The sequence below is a fragment of the Leptosomus discolor genome, chromosome 9 (genome assembly GCF_034619465.1).
Source record: "Leptosomus discolor isolate bLepDis1 chromosome 9, bLepDis1.hap2, whole genome shotgun sequence".
Lineage (NCBI taxonomy): Eukaryota > Metazoa > Chordata > Aves > Leptosomiformes > Leptosomidae > Leptosomus > Leptosomus discolor.
In genome coordinates this window covers 2,234,759-2,253,144 of record NC_141399.1, presented here as the reverse complement: position 1 = coordinate 2,253,144, position 18,386 = coordinate 2,234,759, and the positions used below count along the sequence as shown (strand labels likewise).

The 18,386-nt window shown below is 45.0% G+C and overlaps 1 protein-coding gene across 7 annotated transcripts in view; it reads left to right on the top strand.

Annotated features, from left to right (window-relative positions):
* The window catches only part of ITPR1 (inositol 1,4,5-trisphosphate receptor type 1), a 170,887-nt gene that overhangs the window by 28,048 nt on the left and 124,453 nt on the right, over nt 1-18,386 (top strand). For all 7 annotated transcript variants that reach the window (XM_086470520.1, XM_086470515.1, XM_086470519.1 and 4 more), the window contains one exon: nt 15,872-15,987. In XM_086470520.1, coding sequence (XP_086326646.1) covers nt 15,872-15,987 — 116 coding nt within the window. The remainder of the gene's footprint in view (nt 1-15,871; nt 15,988-18,386) is intronic.

Here is an 18,386-nt window from a genome sequence, read left to right as displayed (position 1 = left end):
AGACTTTTCTGTGTTTTTCTCTACAGTGCTACGTGTTCTTGAGGACAAGACCTGCCTCGTTCCGTGTTTTGTGTCCTCAAGCCCTTTGCTTGGGAATGGTATGGGTGGCTTGGAGAGAGTTGGTTCTGGACAGAGCTTTTGCAAAATCAGTTGGGTGGCCTGGTGAGAGGTGTTTCTGAACACATCGAAGGGAATTTTTGAGCAAAACCTATATAAACACACAGGAATAACTAGTTGATGGTACAGGAAGGAACCGTGTGAATCTATTCTTCAATGTGGTAGGGCTGCAATGTATCTTTTTATCCTTATTTAGTGGACAGAAGCTTGAGGGTGGTGGGAGGAATAAATGATAGCAGCCAGATATTTGTGAGGATTAAGTCAAGTAAGGTGTTTAATAGAACAACCGTTCCGTAAGATGTAGTGATCTGCAGGACAACTGCCTTAATAGTCTGAGATTGAGCTTCGTCAGGCAGCATCCTGTGTGGGTTTTCTGTGCTTACAAGTCTGTGGCACAACCAGCTGTCAGGCTGGGCTTTTTAGATTCATGTGGAGCTAGTCCAACCTCTCGATTAAAATTTATGCAACTTGACTGAATTGCTGAAGTGGACATCTTGCTTTGCAATGATTCTTGATTACTAGCATCATGCGGGTGCTAGATCTGAGGACGCAAATAATCTCTTATTCATTTTTCTCTGTATTTCCCCTGTTGGTACACAGAAGTGTTGCCATGGAGGAGAGCGTGGGGTGGGAGTAGGCAGGAACCAGCTGCTTTAGGGCCACGCTGGGAGGAAGACTGGGGGAGGATAATGCATGAAGTCTGCTCTTGCAAACAATCCTAGGAACTTCTTGCTGTCAAGTGCTGTGTGCGTTCGTTGTGGAAGAGTTTGAAGGCACGTAGGGAAGGGTGGGTCTTCTCAAGAGCGGAAACGGGCTTTCTCTGCGCTGCTGGGGAGGGAAGAGGTTACAGAGCTAACGTGTGTGGTGGGCTTCATGGGCCTTTGTTTCTAGTCAAGAGTGCCTTGGCAATCCTGTGTGCCTTTGTGCATTGTTTAAACAAGTCCTGCTTTTTAGTGCTGTGGCCCTTCGAGGGTGTGCAGTACAGCTGTAGTACTTCTTGAAAAGCGCTTTGGAATTTTTAATCTTACCAACACAGTAAGTTTGCCGATAATGAAGTGATGCTCCTTTACCTGGCATATGCTCGTGACCTGGCCAGATGGGTGTGTGCGCGTGTTAACATCTGTTTGTCTCTTCTCCTGAGGTCAAGTGTTCCTTCATTTCGCTTTGGGTAGCTGTGTGCTGTTTGAGGCCAAGATTGACCGTAGCTTCGGAAGCCTGTTCCTGTTGCTCACATCCTCACAGAGCAGCAAAGTGACGCTGCAGGACTGGTTGTAGTGGGAACTACCCAAGACACCATTGTTGCAGTTGGATAACCCCTCCTGCTTGCCTCTGTCCGTGTTATCTTCTTGTAAGTGCAACGCAGCGGTCAGTCGTGGGGATGACCGAGTGCAGGTTTGATAAAAGAAGTGCTTCTCAACCTCCCCCCTGCGTTAGGAAGTAGAAATCCTGAGTAGCAAGAGATCAAGGAGGTGGTGTGATGGGTCTTTCTGCATGCCTGGCGTCTCCGTCAGCGTTGCGATCATTTTGACCCCTTTCTGTTCCCGTTTCCCAATGAGTTCTGAAGACTTTCATCATAAATCTATTAGACCTTACAAAATGGAGGCTGAAGGGATAATTTTTTCCTCAGATTTCATTTGAATAGAGCAAAAGGGTGTTCTGTTGCTGAGCTAAAGGATCCATCCTTGCTGCATCACAGTGGGTATAACGGCAGGCTCAGTTGAAATATTTTTAGTAAAAAAAAAAAAAAAGTTGATTTGTATACATAACAAGCATATGGCTTAAGGCTTGTATTCAGCAGTTAATGGATGTATTTATTAGTAAAAGTAACACGTGGGGATGTTTGACAAGAAAAACTTGTTCTCTGGAATAAGGTTGGGGTTTATGAAGTTAATTAGTATTCTACGAGCGGCTCTCGAGTGAAGGCTGAAAGCTTTCTGATTTTAGCGGTCATTTGTGTCCCCAAACGTGGGTTGTCTGGGAGTGTGGGCTATCTGATGACAATTTTCAAGATGTGTTATTGTAAAGAAGCGGAGATAATGTGTGTGAAAATTATAATATTTGGCAAGATTTGTAGTAATGCAAGTTCAGGGATGGAATACTGAAACTCTGTTATATCCTTAGCCTGGCAGGTCGTGTGCTATCGCCTCCCATCACACTTCCAGCCGTAATGTGATTACTCTCTCAATGTCATAGAAGCATTTTGGCTCAGAAACTTGCTGCTGTACAGTGCACGCATTTCTCCAACGCTTTCCTTGAGCAGCTTATCTGTTTCTCTTTAAACATTGAGTCTTTGTAATGTTTTTAGCTGTACTTTCAGTGGCTTCACCTTGTAAAAGCCTTCAAAGCTTTTTTGAATGACCAAGAGGGGAAAACTGCAATAGTGGAAGTGCTCCTGTGCTGCCACGCTGCTGGAGGATGCGAGGCACTAACGACCGCTTGAAGTCTTTAATAGTTCTCAGTTTTTATGACAGTGGAAGGTCATAGAAATATTATTCACAGCACATGAGTTTGTACCAGCCAATATCTTTTGGTTGAGTCTCGTCATCCTTCTTTCTTAAAAAGGTTTTTCGTTTTATGTAATGTGTAGTATTGGTAGTGCTCTGATCTTTAGTAAGAACATAAGGGATTTGTGCCTGAAAATATCTCATGTGCAGTCTGTGTGCTTGAATGGGCAGGTAGCAGGCTTTTGGAGTGTCTTCAGAGGGCAAAGGGAAGGCCTGCTCGGTATCTTTTAAAAATCCAGAGACGTGACAGACAAGTAGATTTAAACCACTGCTGCTACTGACTTCCTTTTCATACTGGGAGTGACTTAGTAAGACTGAAAGTCAGTGAGGAAAGTCCCAAGTGCTCATCCATATCTGAAAGCTCAGGAAATTACAGATAATCAACTTCTCACGTCTTTGTCGCTTCGTTTTTTGTTTCACCTAATGTACATATCCTCAGGTGTTTTGGGGGAGTTTTTGTTCTGCTTGTATCGGTTATCTTTGAATAAGGTCCAGATACTTAATCAGTACAGTTGGCACTTTCCATGATTAAACCTTTGGACAGCATCAGTGTCTGCGTTTCATTTACTGTTTGCTGAAAGAGTCTTTTATTTCTGAACTCCCAGGCAGAATCTGTTTTTTGAGTATCTCTAATATCAAGAATATTTGCAATCCATCTTTCATGCCTGGTTTATCGTATGAGTTGTTGGTTCGAGAGGTTGATGTACTTGTTTTTCCGAAAGCGTGTGTTAAAATTGTTGTGGGTGAAAATTATGGTGATGTAACAGAGTGAAGTGCTACCTCTTACTACTGCAATTTTCCTCTGAAGTCATAAATCTGGAAAGCATTGTTTCAGACCTCCTGCATGGGAGAGCTGGCATGGGACGGTGCATTGAGTGCTCTTGCAGCTGTCAGCGTCAAGGGCTGTTTTTTGCTGGTTGAAAACAGCATTTGGCACCGTCACAGGTGAAACGACACTTTCAGATGTCACCATTGATGCAGTTCGTGTGAACTCCTGTTAAATTTACAGCGGAGCAGGAGAGGGCCGAAGTAATTTTTCAAATACTCCATCAGGTTTGTGAAACCAGTGGGGGTTAGATCCTGCCTCTGAACGCTGTTTGGCCCATGTTTGGGGCTGCCTTGAGCATGAGTTGCCACTTCAGGCTGTCCCAGCATCTCCCCACCAAAGGATTTCGTCCGCCTGCTCTGGGGCTCCGTTCTACTCTGCAGACCAACAGTTGCAAATCAGGATTATCAAATCTGTTGGATATAATCGGGTTTTTTGTTGTTGCTTCTGCTGTTTCTGCGTGCCAAGATCTTGTGTAGAAAAGGAAAATTAATCTGAAACCTGATTAAATTAATCTGAAACCTGAAATCCTGAAAATCAGGATGTAAACCTGGTGTAGATCTGGAAGTAGAGGCTGGACCACCTAACACAACCAGAAAACAGTTTTAATACCATTATGATACTAATAATTGGAAAAGAGACAGTGATTGAAAGCAGCGAAGGGACAGGAGCAGACAATGCTGAAGAGGACTTGAGTGCATTTTTCTGAACTGCGAAGGTTATGGCTGCTTTGGGGCTGCTGACGAAGGTGGTCTTCGTGATCCGAGACGACTGTCTTTGCTGACTGTGCGGATACGAGTGTAGGATGTGTTCAGACAGTGATGCAGCTGGTGTTATGGAATAGCTCTCCCCAGCCCATCCATCACTTCTGAATCCAGCCTTCTTCCGCACTGATTGATACGTTATCATTATGTCGATAAGGCAGCTTGAAAGATGGCTTGAAACACTGAAAATACCCGATTGGTATTTTAGGTATATTAGAAAAAGGAACTATTTTAAGTGGATGTATCGCTGAGGGCGTTGAATACATTTATTTTCTCTAGGCTTTTCAGAAACAAATACAGGTAGGGGCGGATGTTGCGGTGGCAGCGGTCATGCCTTGAGGGCGAGGTGGGAATGCTCAGTCCTTCCTGGCGCTTCCCCTTGGCGATGCCAATGCCGTGAGGCGTTGCTGCTGTTGTCCCAGGGCTTCCTTACCCTTCTGTCGCAAGGATCGGTTAAAGGCTGGGAAAAGGCAGAGTCTCAATGTTAAGGAGAAACTTTCAGCGCTGTAGTGGTAGCTAGGTAAAGCTTTGATCACCTTTTTTTTTTTTTCCCCTCCTGTTTTTCAGTTGATTATGTGTTGCTGTGAAGGCCTCCCAGCTGTGACACAGGAAGGTACAGATTTGCTCATTTTTTTGCAGCTGGCAGGAGAGGGGACTGGAGTGAATGGATCTATTGATTCACACACACTGTGAGAAGGCAACAATTAATAGGCTTTGAAATTCAATGGCTGGTAAATATTGTGTCCTTGAAGGTAAATTGGCTTAGGAAGCGAGCAGGATTCAGGACTGAACACACTGGTGGATAGTCCTTGCTTGGCTTTGGTGGAGTGCCGGTGTGACGGCTGCCGAGAGGGAGTGCGAACTGGAAAGCCAAGGGCTGCAGAAGTGGAGCCGAGGACTGCGAAAGTGGAGCACCCCAGAGCGTGGGGCAGGGGAGCTCCTGCCTGGGCGGCTGCGGTGGCAGAGGGATGAGAGGCCTGGGGGTCCATCGCTTGCGTGTTCTTACTGTGGCACCAGCATAACGGGAGTGTTTTTTGGTTGCTCGAGGATTTCAGGGAAATAAGGCAGGTATTGTCCTGTGAAATTGCAGCACCTAAACCCAAACTTCTTGGTCTGCTTCATAGTTGGACAAGAAGTTAGAGCTGTAACCGATGGTTTCCTTCGCAGGTATGCGTTAACTCCTTGGTTTACTGAATGTGGTTTTGGTGTTCTTGTCGCAGCCTCTCTTCTCCAGGGATATAATTAGTTGTGATAAACCGAGGGCTCCTGGAAGCTGCTGTATCCACTGGAAGATAGACACAAGGTTAACACAGAGTGTTTATTTCTGCAGAAGCATTACACTTGGAGACTGTATGAAGCATCCCTTAGAGATGGATGATAGCGCGTTCTACTTTTTTTCTGGAAGGTAACATAGTAGTAGAGCAGACTAAAATTAATTGAATGGCATCTGTGTGTTTAAAAAAAAAAAAAAAGAAAAGGAGGGGGGGAAGCGACTCATTTTCTTTTCGAAGTTGAAAAATGAGCAGTGTTCTCTTTAGCAGCCCCACCGTTGTGCTTGTCCTCATCGAGCAGCGTCTTGGCAGCTCTGTACAGCAGGGCGAGAGGCGCGTCGGTGCGGGACACGCAGCGCCGTTAGGGTTTGGATGTTTGGTTTCGCGTGCTCGCTGCAGGTGATGGTAAGTGCCCCAACAGCGTCTCTTCCCAGGCGTAATCTGTGGTGGTTCCGTTGCCTATTTGGAATGACGGCATTGCATGAAAAAAAAAACCCCAAACTGCAGTAAGAATGCGCTGCCGGCTCCCGCCGGCTGGGATAGATGCCTTCAGGCCTCTGCTGGCAGGCGCTGCTTCCGCTCAGGGCCGCGGAACATTTGTTCTTCCCATTTGCAATCCGGTCTAGAGAAGCTGGCTTATTCACATTTCTATTATCCAGCTGTCTGGCTTTTTTAACGCAGCATGGCTTTGCTGCTTTGGCTTCCAGCGCTCACTTGCCTTATTTGGTAAAGCAGTGCTCTTAAGCTGTTCCTGGAAGGGGCTGTTTTACTAGTTTAGGGACTATTTTCCACTTTCATTTTTGATCTCTAAAGCTATAGATTGTGTTTCAGCAGCGGTGCTGGCATGGCTTAACTCTTCAGTGCCATCAAACCGGAATGTTGTGCTTTTTAGAAGTGCTTGAAGTGTTTTATTCTCTGCTGTAACACGTTGGTATGCTGCTACAGGCAATGTGAGCAGAGGCAATATATGGCAGCACTTGTGTTTACAGCGTATATAATACCATGTCGGCATCATCTACTTTTTAAAGAGGCAACCAGAGCGTGATCTTCAGTGCTAAGCCTGCGTTATGGAGAACTGGGCCAAATTTTCGTTAGCTGCATGATTTGTTGGTGTCTTCTGCGCTCTGTTCCTGGGAAGGGGCATTGGCGTACAGCAAGGGAGTGAGCTTGGTCAGATTGAGTAGCATCACTTGATAGGTTTTGGCAAGAGCACCTCTGGTCCTCTGCCAAAAGGCTGGTGGCTGTTTAGGGAGAGGACCTCCATAAGTGAGGGGAAAGACTCAAGCCAAGCCTAGGAGCAGAGAGCAAGGGATAAAGCTTTCAGACTCAGAAAACAGCTGTGGACACTGGTGTGTTCCCCTGTTTGCCTGGGAGCGCGGCACAGTTCGGCAGCGCAGGACTCTGCTCTGTTCAGCTCCAGGGTGGTGTTTCCTAAAATTAAGGCAGGTTCTGGGTATTTTGCATTTCTCTTTGCTTGGCCCAGCTCTTCGGTTAGTGCTGCTCAAGCCCCTCGGTAGCCGATTTACTGGAAGTCTGAACATCTGCGTGGCAGCACGTGCCTTATGCACGGTGTCTGCTGTTGCCAGCGTAGCACTGGGTGTCCGCTGCCACGCTGCTGGTCGCTGCATTCTTCGCAGCTAAGTGTCCTCTGCAGGCTCTACGGAGAAGTTGGTGACTTGGGAGCTGACCTTGAAAATTGAAGAAAAGATCTGAAAAATGGTGTTGAAGTTCAGTGGGGGCACACACCGAAGGCGGCACTCAGTTTACTGCATCCAGGGAGGAGGAGGAGGGTGAGCGCGCGCAGCAGCGCGGTAGGAAAGGATCCAGGGGTTGCGGGAATCACAGCTTGAATAGGAGCTGTCGGTGCCGTGCTGTTGCAAAAAGTGCAATTGCTGACTTGGAATATATAAAAAGAAGCACTGCCAAAAGACATAGTAATTATTTTTTTCCAATTTTACTTCCTGGCAGAGCCTCAAGTGAAGAATCTTGTTTAGTATTGCACCTCATACTTCCAGAAAGATATGAGTCAACTAGAGAAAATCCAGAGGAGGGCAATGGTCAGGAACAAGACTGATTAGTCTTGCACCTTGGTAGTTATGGGACAGGGACAGAGGAGCCTGCAGATACTGCTGGGAGAGGGAGGAGAAGTTCTGTTCTGCCTGCCCACATGGAGAGGGGAAGAAGTAATGGGCTTGAATTGTAGAAATAAATAGGCTGGGTACAGAAATAGTGGAGTGCTGGAATAGATGACGTCAGGAGATATGTCAGGAATGGGGTAGGCATAGTTAATTCTGCCTTTGGGAGGGAGGGATGAGCTAAATAAGCTTTCGAAGGGTCTGCCAGCCCTGTGAGCCTGTGGTATTGGCAACTCTGCAGAAGGCAGTGGGGCCAGAAACTGGGAAGACAGGACTCCGTGCCGAAGGAAAGAAACAAACAAGCATTTCAGGCTAATGAAGTGCTTGGGATCCCTTGCCTAAGAAAAATTTAAGAACTGAATCCAGTTTTATTATTTCTTCAGTTCTTCCAACCTAAACTCCAATAATATTATCAAACATTTGCTTAACTTCCTTATATCTTATTTTTTTGGTGATGTGGGTTTTCTTTAAGCCAAATGCATTTAAAAGCTGAAAATTGAGTTACTTTAATGAACAGCTGAAAAATTTGCCTTTTGTTTTGCGTGATGCTGCGATGGCTCGTTTCTTACAGCACGCACGCAAAGCTTTCTTAAACAGAAACGGCTTTCATTGTGCTGTTCAGTCACGTCAGCTCTGATAGCACAACGGTGTTCTTCCCATACTGCTCAGAATCGGCGCTTTCAGAGGGTGTTTGAAATTTGAGCTTTCTTGCTCTTCCTGTATTCGGACTGTCCGAGCCGTTCCCCGCCGCCTGCCCCCGCTTCCTGACCCGTCTTGAGCAGGAACTTTATTCCGGAAAAGCAGGAACAAGTGAAGAAGCAAAATGCGAAAATGAAATAAGTGAAGAAGCAAAATGTGAACATGAAATCCAAGGGACGAGCAGTCGCAATATAAAGCAATATGGCCAGCAGATGGACACCCTTCGGTTTACTGCTGGGGTAAAATGCAGCTGATGTAGACTGAAAAGCCCTGAAGATTTTGAGGGAGAATGTCCCAGGGTTCATGTTCTGTCTGTGGTAGCTCTGTGTTATTGCCCGTCCGGGGCCGTGTTATCCATCGCAGTGCCACGTCTCAGCGACAAGGAGGCTGCCAGTTTTCTTGCATTCTTTAACCTGACCCCCTAGATGTCAGATGGGGGTGTGTTTTGGTTAAATGCATCAGTGTTTTTTTTCTTTGTGCTTGTGTTGCGGTCCCTCCTGGCTTTGTGTTTTCACAAAGCATCCTCACTCAGCCTTGCTCGTACCAGAGATTGAAAAAACGAATCTGGTCTTTCCTGCAAATGTTTCCTTTTGGAAATGCCTGTGTATCCAGTGTCTAAATATTTCTCTCTTTTCGAGTAGCCGTTTTCTTTTTGAAGGAGACCGAAGAGGTTACATGCAGAAGTAAAACAAACACTGGTGTATTCTGAACTCTCTGGTACCTAAGATGTTTACTTGAAGATGCATTTCTCATGTTAGTCTTTTGGTAGTTTTGTGGGCACTTTGCTCCACCGTTGAGGTCCTGAGGGCTTCGGAGGGTGTTTGCTTGTAGCGTCCTGAGTTGTCTGTGCTTTGGTTCTTAATTGACCCGGAGACATGGCAGGGTGTCCAGAGCCTCACGGGATGGTTTTCCTCGCAGGTGAGGAGCCGCGTGTTTGCTCTTCCTCCTTGGAGCAAAGTTATTGTCCTTGGTGGTTTTTGCTGAAGGACAACCTTATCCCACAGTAAATTTCAGTATGCCTAAAATGCTCTGTTTGTTATTGTGAAGTTACTAACAGTGGTGTGTGGAGTCACGTGCGAATTGTCACGTTCAAAAACCCATTGCTTTTTAATTCGTGTTGCGTTAATGAACGCTGTTGCTTTAGTAGGCATTGATATTCAGTGTCCAGCTCTCAGGTATATAATTTTTCACTCTCTGAAATCACTGTTGCAGTCTTCTCCCTTTGTTTGGTTTGATACAACAGCTCCGAGTTAATAACAATTACATTATTTCCTATGTTCAGCTTGAAAAAATGAGGTAGCTCTTTCCGTTGGTAGAACTGTGCATAAAGGAGTACAATGGCAAGAGGGTGGTTACCCTCACGTCTTGCAGATGTGAATTGAGGGTGGTTATTTTAACATAAAGATCAAAATATATTTAGACCGTAAATCGTGCGGGCTCTCCGCTTAAATGTTGGTTGCAAGGGTGATTTTTCCTCCTTTATTGTGCTTTGGAAAGAAAAGCACTGAAAGCCCTTGAAAGAGGCGAGATGCAGCAGCACGCAGAAGGGAGGCAACAGACCTCGCAGCAGCATCAGCCTCTAGTGTTTGGTCAGGTAATTAATTCAGCGTTTGGATCCTGAAAGATTGGGTTGCTCTGCAGTGGCATGGGCGATAGTGACGAGAGCTTTGGGCTTGGGACGCAAACGCCCTTCTCGCCTGCGCTGAAATTTCCCCGGCTTGTGGCGCGGCCGAGCTGTTGGCGAGGTGAGGTTTGACTTGGGTCGTCGCCTTCCGCTGGGCAGAATATGGGCCCAGTGGAGGTTGGTGTTCTGGCTTGGTTTGCTGCCGGGGCAGCAGGTCGAGGGTTCGGTGCCTCCTGACAAAACACGCGTTGCAAAATGGTTTGCTGTGCTCCCAGCAGAGCTTGTTCACCGCGAGTGGAAAACGAAGGGATGTCTTCTCATCACAGAGACAGTAATTTCTGTAGGATCGGGTTCTTTTTTTTCTCTTTTTTCCCCCCTCTTTATGGAAATGCGGGAATGATTAATAATCAACACATTTCTATAGCCGCTTTTGTTCTATATTCTTTGAACCTCTTAGGCTGTCAGCTATTCATTTTAAACCTCAGAAGGAACAAGTATAGAAATAGATGATGGAGTAATCCGAGGGCTTCTGAGGAGGTGAAACTTGCCTGTGATTGAATATATGCATTTTGTATTATTCCGTATGCCTCCTGCATAAAAATATTTCACTTCAGCACAAAAGAGGTCTTCATTTTGTCTTTAAATAAACAATCTTTTCATCCTGTGGAGTGTTACCATCCTTGTGAGTGTATTAAAGCTGTGCAGCTTTCATAAATATATAAAGTCAAGAACTTCTCTTTGCAGTATTTCCCTCATTGTCAGCTCTGTTACTTCTTCGTTTACTCGGCTGCTATTTTTTATATTTAAAATAAAAATAAAATAATACTATCCTTATATTCATTCTCTACTGCGAGCAGGCTTTGGCCCTGGGGAAATATCAGGTATCTAAGTATAGAAAAGTCTGAAGAGAAACTGCTAAATTTCAACAGGGAATTGCTAATTTTCTTTTAATTTTAGTTTTGCTGCGCAAAAAGGAGTTTGGTTTTTTCCCAGTAAGGAAGAAACAGCTGTGTTGGTGTTAAATATTCAGTGGGGTTTGTGATTTATTTAAATATCTTCATCTTTATAGATTTCCCTCATCTGAAAGTACTCTGAAGTATGATTTTTGAGAGCGGGAATAATTTTTTTCTTTACTCCTACCTTTCTCCAGCTGGCATTTTGTAAAGTCTGGGTCTGTGTTTAAAAAATGAAATAACGACACACCTTTTCGTTGCCAACAAAATATTTGATGCCTGCTTTCTCTAACTGCAGAAAAGTTGGTGAAGACTTTCTACTAAATGCTTAAAATAGCCAGGGGAGATTTGGAAAAAATGATGAGCGGTGTATTACACAACCAGCCTGGCTGAAGCTAAAAGTACTTCCAGATCATTTAGAAACGAGCACGCTAGAGCATGGCAGAGGGAGGAAAAATGTGTGCTGTAACTCAGAACTGCTCTGAGCTGCTCTCAGCAAAGATGGAAAGTTTTAATAGTGGCTGGTGTCCCGCTGTCACCCAGCAAAGGCACCGCAAAGAGCTCTGGATGTCGGCAGGGTCAGTTCAGCCGCTTTCTGAGCTGTTGTCTTACACCCGCGGTAGAATTGACATCATAACGTGGTGTAATGCCCCCAGTGGTGGGGAAGCCCTCTGTAGGGAGGACTGGGATTGCGTAGGTATGTATGAGTTTGAATTAGGTATTTCTACGCAGCTTGTGGTGAAGGAAGGTGGCTGTGTCTTGGGTGGACTCTGAAATACTCTGACTTGCTTCTCCAAATCATTCCAGCCCCTCTGAAGTTACTGGGTAGCTGCAATTTTGGACAAGTCCCATGCAACAGAAAACAAAAAAAACAAACAAAAAAAAAAGTCAGTCTGGTCAGGTTTTTCATTTTGCTGTGAGTCGAAAAAATTGTGTGTACCTGTTAGAATTGAACCTGACAGGGAGAAGAGGACGGGGTTGGCCAGCAAGCCGGCTCTCGTGGGGCAGCGCCAGAGGGAGCTTGCTGAGCTTCTGGTATGTGAAACGGTGATGGTCCATCTCTTAAATCAGGTCCTGCATCTGTGAGCCCAGATGCTGTTACCCCATGAGAGGGACTGACCATATGATGATTTTCGCTTGCCCAGCAGCTGCCCCCATGCAACGCGGTTCTTGTTCACTGCGGGGTAGAGGTAGAAGGGCCGTGGAGGCTCAAGGTTGGCTGAAAGTTTCCATTAGGGGATGTTTTTCCAGCCTGATGTTTATAAGCTTTGCTGTTGTGGCTGATTTTTATTGTTTGGGGTTTTTTTTTGCCAGATACTTTTCCCAAATGTGTCTTTTAAAGAAAGGTGTGTGCTCCTAAAAAGTGATTGACAAAATACTGTGGTGATGGTGAAGGGTTTGCCCAGCCTTTTCTTTGTAAAGTCCTGGTTCCTCATGCTTTGGGAGCGCAAGGTGCCTTGGATGATGAAGTTGGGAAAACTTGGGAGGTGAGGATTGTCTGGGCAAAACGTAATCCCTCCTCAAGTATGAGGTGGAGACCTGCACATTGCAGTCATGGGGGGGAAAAGAGAAGGGGTGGATTAGTCAGTTGTTGGGGGCTGATTAAATTAATTGGGGTGGGAGTAGAGAATCTGACTGATGGGGCTTGGACTGGCAGGAAAGGTTGTGAGTTTGGAGACTATGACTGGGTAGGAAAGGCGGCTCAAGGTCTAGTAGGAGAGAAGGGAATGGAAAAGGGAGAAGAGAACATGGAAGGCGTAGGGTGGAGGGAATGAATTGCAGTTGCAGTAATGTAGCTGGCAAGTTTCTCTCTTCATTGAACCCCAGAGCACTAAGGAACGTGGAGTTTTCTAGTGTTCCCGGTACCCTTGACTTTGACTATTCCTCCGCGATGCTGGTGCGTGCAGAGGGTAACCAAACATCACTGACAACGTGTTTGTGAGCTGCAGGTGGCAGAGGCCCATGTGGGGATCTAAATGTCCAAACAGTGAGAGCATTAATGTGTCACACAGTGCAGTTACGGTCTTACTCAGTCTGCTTTATTAGATGCAAAGCAATTGCTGACGGAAGAACAGGATTTAGCTTGGAAGCACTGAAATGCACATTTAAAACGTGTCCGTATAACGGTCATTCATCATCCGTGTGCACGATGGGGCAGTATACAATTATGCAATCCCTTTTTCCTGCAGGACCTTTGTTCAAGCTTGATGATGTGTCATCATTTCATCAGCAGTTACGTAGTATTTTATTTTTATACTTACTCAGTGTGCGAGTCTGCCATTTTTCACTGTGTATCGTGAAGATCTGAGAAGAAAATGCGTTCCTTCATGGTTAATGTTCAACAGTGTATAATAAGATGTAATTGCTCTGCGGTAATAACTTCATTTATCACGTCCCCTATGTGGTAAAGCTGCTTGAATTCCATGATCGGAGCAGGTAGCTGATTGTTTCAGGTGCTTTGGCTTCGTTTTGGGTCTGTTAGAAGTAGACCTAACTTCTGTAAGTAGAGTGTCTGACAAGTAGTTGGTTTATTTTACACAGTCATCAGGACTGTGGGTTGCAGACTGCTGACCGTGATGGTACTCAGCTAGCACATCCTTGCATGCTGATTTTTGTAAACATATAAGGCCATGGAATCTGGAGATGTAAGAGTCTGGCCATAAAGTTCACGTAGCTTGACCCATGGTGAAATACTTTTGGTACTAACCAGCCTCTGGTGGTCATATTAAAGTGAATAAGGCTAAGTTCAACTCCTCAACCACTTAGGAAATAGATTTCATAGAACAAATGCTAGGAAAAAAAAAAAAAGTTGTGTGCTTTTCATTGTTTGTTTTAGATCTGTAGCTTTGTAACTAGGAAGAAAACCAAAGAAAAACACGTTATGTTTTCCCTTCTTGCGTTGGATGAGGTCAAACCCTTGTAGACCTCTCCCCTGTGCTACAGGGAGGAGAGGGGGTTGCTTGCAGTTAACAGTTTAGAAGTTAAGCCTAACTTGACAACTTTCTTGACTGAAAAGGATGGGAAAAAAGTACATTTGTGCTGTGACTAAATCTAGCATACAATTAATTCTTCTATGCAGTTCTCTGTGTTAATTGCTGTCATCGTGTGAACTGATGGTTTAAGCAAAAATAGAAAATTTTATAACTGGTGTGTTGCTTACAATGCACAGTCTTAGCTTAAAGTGCCAGCCTGCAGTGGCTTTTTGAATCTATTCCGTGCTGTCAATCTCTGTGAATCATCTTTATGTAAATGAAAAATACGTTCAAGAGAGCAAACCTGGAAAGTATGGTTGGCACTTCGTTTTCCACTTCTCTTGTCTGTTCAGAAGCTGTAAGCCAGTAGTGTCAAAGTGGAGGTGAGCGTTTCTGGATAGATGCAGTTAAATCTCCTTCCACATAGCCCCAGCTCTTGCTCTCCTTCCCCAGTCTGTGTCACTCCAGTAAAGGTCCCCGGTGCCGTACCCAGCTCCTGCTGTACCTGTTGCTGGTATACTGGGCCACCCACTAAGCAGGCTGCAGGAATTGCTGTGGTGGTTTGGGACAAGTTGATCGGCCCGTTGGGCGGTCGGTGGCTCCCTGAGAGATGAAACGACAACCTGCTTCGCCCCGTCCGGAGGGGATTTGGTTTGGAAGACAGACCTTTGCCCTTCCGAGGAAGGCGTTTGATATTGCGTGCGGTGCTTCGGGGATGGATTAGGCAGGCAGAGCGACATCAAATGGGGCTTTTCTTTAAGAAAGGCCTGAAAAGAGTGAAGGTGTCTGTCTCAAACGGCACCCCGAGGGAAAGTTACCAAGGTCTGTCTCTAGCGGGGCGCAGCCCCCTAGCAAATTGAACCTGTGGCGGAGCTGGAGGGGCTTGTCTTCAGTGTGGGGGTTTTCCCTTTTTGGCTGACGTGCATCCAGTGTGTCCGTTAGCAAGGTGGCCCCGGAGCAGCTGGGCTTTGCAGGATGAAGCCCCAGGTAGGTCCCTCCTGAGCTTTCTGGTTCCCAGACTGCAGCGCCTGCCTGTCAGGATGCAGCAGGAGCCTCGAGAAACACCGCGTGAATCAGAAACCTGAAGCCTTACCTCCACGCCGTTGCCCAAGAGGCGCCGGGAACAGCCTTCTGGCTTTTTTGGCACTTTGTTTAAACTTTGAAGCTGCTACTTTAGGCACTGTCTTTGAATAGCTTAATTTATTAATTTTTTTTTTTGCGTGTTCTGTTGCCTAGCAACAGAGGAGAAGAAAAACAGTCAATGCAGCTAATTTTGTTCTATTACTGATAAGTAACATCTCTTTAATATAAAAATGTATTTTTAATAAGACTAATGAGCTGTAATTCCTGGCTTTTGCCAGGCAGAATGTTAAATAAACTGTGTCGATGGACTGGGTAAAGAACCGGACACCCTGAAGGTTTACTGTTACCTCGAGCTGTGCTTTGAGTGTCTCTGCTTGTGCGTGCTGTTGTTTGGGGGTATTTTATGGTGCTGCTACTTTGAGGTGACTTTCTCCCATTCTTTGTGCCTCATTTTCCTTAGCAATAGAAAGGATTTGATTTCAAAAGCTAAACAGACAACAAGAAGTAAAAACAAAAAAAAAAAAACCCAAACCCCCAACCTAACGTGAGTTGTGTGAAGTAGTGTACCTGCTAAAGCAGAAAAACTGAAAGTTGGAAGCGTGTAAAAACGGATCTGTTTGCCTGGGAAGGCATTGAAATGTGTTACCATTTTAGTGTGGTTGTTACCATTTTAGTGTGGTTGAGTGTTTGACTGGGACAAGTTATAAATTTTCTGGTCTTGCATCAGATGTTTGGCAGCAACAGTTAATTTTTATCATTCATGGGGCAACATTCTTGCTGCTCAAAAAAGCATTTGTCTGATCAAGAGCTTTTTGGAATTTGTTTATAAACCTTTCGTTGCTGCTGGAATATTTGTTAGCAGAAATCCAGATAATTATGAATGGTTGGAGCAATCTCTCTGTTTATTTCATCTGTTTTTATAGATTGCCTGTTCAAACTATGTCCCATGAACCGGTACTCTGCTCAAAAGCAGTTCTGGAAAGCAGCAAAGCCAGGAGCAAACAGCACAACAGATGCCGTGCTGCTCAATAAACTGCACGTAAGTATTCGTGTTTAGGCTGCTGTTGGTCATCGGTACTCTCATCTATACTGCTTCAAGTAAGTATTTTTGGTCAACTTGACCCAGTTAACCTGGAGACACCGAGAAAACGTATAGAAATCCGTATACAAGACTCCTTTTGAGATATGCACTGAGATCTAACTCCTTAAATACCCTCTGATTTATGACAACATGCTGTTCAAGGTCTGTGTGTCCTGATGCCAGTGTGTATCATCCTGGGCTAAGAGTCACGGTGGCCATTTAAGCTTTTGTCATTAACCTGTAGTAGAGCTCTACATGGGCATTTTGGGTGGTAACAGCATAAAAATGGGACCCTTCAAACAACTAAGCAGAGCAGAAGGTTCTTGGGCCTTGCATCTCGATGTGGGAAGTCACAGGCGTTAGCTGGGCTGGTAGATGCCATCTGGGCATCTACTCATACGGTAAATCTACTGGGATTCCTTGAACAGACATAGCTGCTGTTAATACATGTGAAGGTTGATGGGTAATTATGAGTAATTATAAGGCCAGACAGCCTCTCCTTCCTTATTAGCTTGCAGTATTTAATATTTTCTGGGTAAAATGTTGACATTCAGCAGTTGAAAACCCAGTAAGGCAGTTGATTGCTGTTTTTAGAGTTCCTATATAAAAAAAAAAAGGCAACTTAAATACCATCTGTTGACTTTAGAGTTAAATAAACTCCATGTTTATGTTAAAATTACATAGCTAGAGTACTTCATGTCAGAATTACAATTCTAAATATTTTTAGTTTCTTTAAGCCTATATTAAGCTCATTGTAGACTGAAATAAAAAATGGCCCTGTAGGAGAGTGTCATTTGCTGATTGCCATATGGCTGCCTTGCTCCCGCATTTCACAAAGGCTGACTGCTTGATTCCTTTTGCTTCTGAAAGCGTGGTTTTGTAACCTCCAAGTATTAACTTGGCAAGAAGAAAGCTGTTTTGGTGCTGGCTGTAGCACAAAGGTCCCTCACTTGGGCTGCATTTCTCCTGCCCCTTTAGGGATGTAGACCACGCCAGCAAGCTTGAAGTAGCAGGGCGGTTTGGGTTTGGTTTTTCTGGCGTGTAAGGGAAGGGGAGAGTTTATGCCTGCAGGTTAGGTGTGTGAGCTCACGGATTTTAAGAGAAGGTACGGTCTAAGTGGTGCGTCATGTAGAAGAGAAATGCTGTGTAATTGCCCTGGATTGCAATGTCATGTAAAGTCATCTTCTCTTTCCTCAGTACGTGCCACTTGAGGTGTTTTGGGCCCTGTTCCTGTTCATCTGACACGTCACCATTTTCTGCCAGGGTCCCTGTGGAAATACGGGATTAGATTTTCCCAGTGTTCAGCCCCAGCTGAGTGCTGTCGTGCGGAAATGTGCCACCGTGCAGGAACTGCTAGCTTGATTTGGTGAAAGGATTGGAGTACTTCAGGGTTTTATCAGAGATTATTTAATAGGCATCGCTGTGACATAAAGGCCAATCCTTTGTGTAGCATGTGCCGCATCAGGTCTTCAGTGACCTGGGGCTCGTGCATGGCTTGGAAATAATTTGGTCCCATGTACATCGCTCGTACATCAAAACTTCCTTTTCTGCCCATCCTACGGGTAAACGTGTCACCTTTTCCGCTTGTTGGCACATGGAAGACGCTGGAAAGCCCTGCGTTGTGCCCGAGGTGTGTGGAGGGGGGGCTGTGCCCTGGCACACGTGCACACACTTGTTAGCTCGGCCCGTGATTAGATTTCTTTATCAGTCCGTGCAATTTCTAATGAAATCGGCGATGCAAGTTGTATTCATCATCACTTGCCTTTTTTGGCTTCTGTTTGTCCGCTGGTGGAATTTATTGTCTGCTGCGGAGCGCTCAATGCTGAGGTCAGGTTATTTTAAGTTAATGCCATTTAAGGGATTTAAAATCTGGGACAGTTGTCTTTCTTTGGTATCAAGAATCAGTGCTGGTTGAGAAGCTGACATCTAGCGGCCAGAGAAGATGATTCTTTCTTCAATGATTGTCAGTTTTCGTGTGTGCTTTTGGAATGGGTCCAAAGTCTTAATCATATTTTCACAGTATACACTATTTTATTTATAATAAATGTGGCACCCAACCCCGTGCCAGCAGAGAAGCCCTGTCTTCCATGCTTGCCGTTGATCGTTGAGAGAGCCCTGGTGTCTTGAAGAAACCGTTTCTCAACAGAATACTTCGAAATCCAGCAAAAAAAAGTTGTATTTCAATAATAAAGAGAAAATTATGCCGCACTGTATTTCTGGATGTATTTTTGAATTTGAATGAGCAGCTGTATTCCAGGTTCTCCTGGAGCAAGAGCCAGCTATCGTACCTAGCACAACTTCTAAAAATAGCATGTTTTGCGTAAGCTGAAGATGCCGAAATTTTGTAACAGTATACA